This window comes from Cannabis sativa, chromosome 1, assembly GCF_029168945.1.
Source record: "Cannabis sativa cultivar Pink pepper isolate KNU-18-1 chromosome 1, ASM2916894v1, whole genome shotgun sequence".
NCBI lineage: Eukaryota > Viridiplantae > Streptophyta > Magnoliopsida > Rosales > Cannabaceae > Cannabis > Cannabis sativa.
This window is the reverse complement of record NC_083601.1, coordinates 49,751,989-49,757,046: the sequence shown is the minus strand read 5'-3', so window position 1 is coordinate 49,757,046 and position 5,058 is coordinate 49,751,989. Positions and strand designations below refer to the sequence as shown.

Sequence of the window (5,058 nt, the reverse complement as noted above, 5' to 3'; positions counted from 1 at the left end):
AATGTGCAGGTTTTTGCAACTAACCTCTAATTCTAAAATTTTGGTGGTAAAACCCCCTAAACTGTTCTAAAATTTTGATGGTAAAACCCCTAAACTAGTGTTCTGTTAGCAGTTTAGGGGGTTTTACTACCAAAATTTTAGAATTGGGGGTTAATTGTAAAAATTTGGCCACTTAAGGAGGTTATGCTGCAAATTACTCATTTCAAAATAATATATCTGAAATGAAATTAATCCCAAATTTTTTTTTTATTATTATTATTTTACTAGGTTTTCATAAGTAACATTTTGGTTACTTATTTTTTTTTTTTTTGAAAATGAAATATCAACTTCATTGAAATTTAGCATTCATCATACATAAGAGCTAGAAGCTCATCAGGAAAATCAATCCTATGAATGCTACGATCAGAGAAAAATCGGGATCGCCTAGCAACAAAGTGGGCAACGCGATTTGCTGATCATCTTACAAAACGAATACTAACATTATTTAAAGCTGACAATAAACTCTTACAATCTCTAATAACCAAACCAAAAGTAGAGGACATAATTTGATTACTAAAGATTGCTTGCACCGTTACCATACTATCAGTTTCCATGTCAACTTTATTCCATCCTTTGTCCTTCAACCAACTTAGAGCTTCTTTGATGCCAAGAGCTTCAACCACCTCAGCTGGGTAGTTTCCTCCCTGATAAGTGGCTCGGAGATCAACAATGTGGCCCGTCGAATCTCGAGCAACAATGCCGAAACCATAGGCACTTTCTCTCTCAAATAATGCTCCATCAACATTTAACTTGACTGTGTCAGAATCGGGTTTAGTCCATTGCTCAATGTTATTATCATGTTGCAAGAGTGACAATGATAATAAACTAGTTTTATCTTGAGCAATACGCCAGTGGTCAAGTGTAGTCCATGCTGAATGAATGACTTGAGTTGGAGCGGAAGTCTTCTTCTCCCAAACAAGCTTATTTCGAGACTTCCAAAGTGCCCAGCAGATCATGATGGCACGGCAAGCTATATCATCACCATACAATGCGAATGTAGATTCAAGCCAATAACCAATAGTTGATGAAGTATCGGATTGGATGGTGAACCCACAACGTTCCCAGCAACTGAAAGCAAATGAGCAATTCAATAGCACATGAGAAGCAGTCTCACCCGCATTATGGCACACAAGGCACAAGGAGGATAGATCGACATTCCTTGAAGCCAGTTCAAGACATGTGGGGAGGGTATTGGTGATAGCGCGCCACATGAAGTTCTTCACTTTTGGTGGTATTTTAAGATGCCAGAACCTGTGCCAAAATCCAGAGTTTGGTTGATTCTGCTGACCATATGTACTAATCTGCAGCAAATCATAGGCACTACGGACAGAGAAGGAACCAGATCTTTCACCCCTCCAGGACCAACAGTCTTCAATTGGTGTAGCACTCAACGGGATTCCAAGGATCAAGTGAGCATCTCGAGAATTAAACATATCTTGAACCAAGGGGATATCCCAAGAGGTCTCATGAGTATCCATAAGAGAGTTGACCATGTGGTTAGTGAGGCCGAGAGCACTGGATGTCACAAAAGGATTGACGGGATCGGGGAGCCAAGGGTGCTTCAAGATACTTGTTGACATTCCATTACCAATGGTTCGTTGACAACCCAATTTAACCAAACTTTGTGCGCTCCAAATGCTACGCCAAACAAAACTTGGGTTGTTGCCAAGCTCTGCAGAAAGAAAATCAGAGTTGGGATAGTACTTGGCTTGGAACACACGGCTGGCAAGAGACGTGGGTGAGACAAGAAACCGCCACCCTTGTTTTGCCAGCATCGCAAGATTAAAGTCATGTAAGTGGCGGAAGCCCATACCACCAGAATGTTTGGGAGTTGCCATACGATCCCAAGACATCCATATGATTCCTTGACCTTTAGCACTTGAAGTTTTCCACCAAAAGTTAGCCATAAGCTTCTCAATCTCTTGACAAGTTTCCAATGGGAGAAGGAAGACACTCATAGCATAAGTTGGAAGAGATTGGATAACAGATTTAAGGAGAACTTCTTTGCCTGCACGAGATAGGAACTTGCCATTCCAACTATTGAGCCGATTTATAATCTTGTTTTTGAGGAAGCCAAGTATCACAGTCTTCTTTCTACCTATAATGTTAGGTAGTCCCAAGTAAAGAGAGCCATCAGTAGCTTCTGTCATGCCAAGAACATTACAAATCTCATTACGTTGTGGTGTTGCATTGTTGGGGCTGAAAAAAATAGAGGACTTAGCCACATTCACCTTTTGCCCAGATGCAATTTCGAAGGAGTGAAGCATTTGCTTGATGTTGATGGCTGTGGTGGGATTTGCTTGACAAAAAAGATAACTATCATCAGCAAACAACATATGAGTTATGGGAGGAGCATTTCTAGCAACACGGCAACCTTGAATAACCTGATCTTCTTCAAACTTTCTGATCAAGGAAGAGAACCCTTCAGCACAAATGATGAACAAATAAGTGGATAAAGGATCACCTTGGCGGATTCCACGAGAGGGAACAATCGGCCCCATGAGATGGCCATCATGGAAAACAGAATACTGAACAGAAGTAACACATTTCATAATAAGGCTGACCCATTTACTAGCAAACCCCATACGATGCATGACAGCAGACAGATAATCCCATTCAACACGATCATAAGCCTTACTCATATCAAGCTTCATGGCCATGAATCCTTTTTTACCTTTCGTTTTCCTCTTGAGATAGTGCATGATTTCAAAGGCTATCAGGATATTATCAGAGATGAGCCTGCCAGGAATAAATGCACTCTGAGTAGGAGAGATGATATGATCAATTAGCACCCTCATTCTATTGGCAAGGACCTTCGAAAGAATCTTGTAAGAGACATTACAGAGAGCAATAGGACGCAAGTCTCCCATAGAGGAAAAGTTCTTCTTCTTTGGAATCAACACAAGATGAGTGTCATTTAGCCCAGGCGGCATACATTCATTATTGAAGAACTCTATAACAAGCCTAACAATATCAGCGCCAACTATATCCCAATGTTTCTGATAAAAACCATGACTCATACCATCAGGACCAGGAGCTTTATCAGGATGCATTTGAAAGAGAGCTTGTTTAACTTCCTCAGGTGTGATAGGGCAAAGTAAGGCATCATTTTGTTCAACAGTTACAGTACGCCGAATGCCATTAACAACAGAGCCACATATAGCATGATCAGTAGAATAGAGAACAGAGAAATAGTCAATAATTACCTGATCAAGGCCAGAATCCCAGCCTTTCCACACGCCGTGGCTATCCTGAAGCTGAACTATTTGGTTATTCCGTTTGCGAGAGCTTGCAGTAGCATGAAAGTATTTACTGTTCTTGTCTCCTCCATTTAACCAGAATTGCTTAGACCTCTGCTTCCAATAGAGTTCTTGCTGAGCCAAAATCTCAAAATAGTTGCATTGCTCAATCAAGAAGTCTTCATGAGAATCAGGATTGTCACGGGACTTAAGACACGAAAGCTTCTTCTTACTAGTAGCCAACCGCTTCTTAAACTGGCCAGTAAGATCACGGCCCCATTCAAGAAGAATATCAAGACAAAGTTTAGTTTTTTCAGCAAGGGAAAGAGTAGCATTGAGCTCCCAACAACTTCGAACAATTTCACTACAAAGAGGCTCACGGCTCCAAGCATTTTCATATCAAAAAATGACCACAGGTTTACTCATCACACAAGGAGCAGGTTCAAGAAAAATAGGCGTATGATCGGAGGATGAGAAATCAAAATTTGACAAACGAGCCTCATTAAAAATAGTTAGCCAAGACTGAGTAGCAAAAGCTTTGTCTAACCTTATTTCGATGTGGTTTTGAGTCCCTTTTCCACGTTCCCAAGTGTACTTATGACCACGCAGCTGAAGTTCACACAATCGGCAATCATGGAGAGCAGTGTTGAATTACCTCTAAAACCTATTTGTAAACATTATAATAATCAATTAGCTATTTTTAAGTTATATTATATGCTATCTTATTATTTAAAATACATTTAGGTAACCTTAAAGTTTATTTTTAAAACTAATGAGTTATCATATAATATAATAAACTACTATTTTTATTTACCAATTATTTTATATAACTTTTGGTTCCTTTGAAACTTATGTGTTTATTCTTAAATTATATTAAATTAATTTGTTATTTTAAATATTTTATGTTATTTTTTTATTTTGCTTTTGTAAAAATATTTGTGTTATTCAAGTCTATGTTTTTTTTTTTTTTTTGAAAATAAAGCGTATTATAGATAGGAACATTAGACCCGGTCATTACAAAGGATAGTATCAGGTATCGAGGATGGCTCCACAAAATCTGAGATGTTCTGGGCAAACGCCCACTTAGCTACATTATGAGTAGCAAAATTACAATCACGAGAAATAAACGAAAAATTACAAGATAAAAACTTTTTAGAGAGTTGATTACATAACAAAACATAATTATCAATATTCCAAATAGAGTGAACTCCTTTTAGAGCTTTGATAACTAAATCTGAATCGCTCTCCACCAAAATGTAGTTGTTGTTCTTTATTTTAGATGAATCTAAAGTCAGATGGCACGCCGCTGCCTCGCCGATCAGAGGATCACTAAAATTGAGCATGGAAACAACAGCCCACAAAACAGAACCAGAGTGATCCCTAGCCAGAGCCGCAATACACATAGAATCTCCACCAACCTTGACATCACAGTTGATCTTGACCCAATCTTCAAGCGGAGGGGTCCAAGCCGGAGAAACCACCGGAAGCGTGGAGGGGAATAATAATAAATAAAATTCAAAAAATAATAATAAATAAAAGTGGCATTTTCGTAAATATCTTCAATATTGTCCGAATTGGGAAGGGACCTGGTATTACCCATTTATTTGGGTCTACGAATACAATGGTACAATCGGATTGGAGAAACTCTGTGATTTGGTATATGGTTTGGCCATATGTCTACAGAGCCAAAATCATGTATGTTCCTCGTAGAAGGCTAAAAGCTTAGAATGCTCTTTAAGGGGGGACCCTGGTGTCAGCTCTCCACCACCCCCTGGCACCT

General features: G+C 39.0%; 1 protein-coding gene across 1 annotated transcript; it reads right to left on the bottom strand.

Annotated features, from left to right (window-relative positions):
* Positions 1-455: 455 nt before the first annotated feature.
* On the bottom strand, positions 456-4,681 carry LOC133034986 (uncharacterized). Its single transcript, XM_061110582.1, has 3 exons — positions 4,457-4,681; positions 3,826-3,887; positions 456-3,660 (listed from the first exon to the last, which is right to left on the bottom strand). The coding sequence occupies exons 1-3, from the start codon at positions 4,679-4,681 to the stop codon at positions 456-458; spliced, it is 3,492 nt and encodes a 1,163-aa protein (XP_060966565.1).
* Between the last annotated feature and the right edge of the window lie 377 nt (positions 4,682-5,058).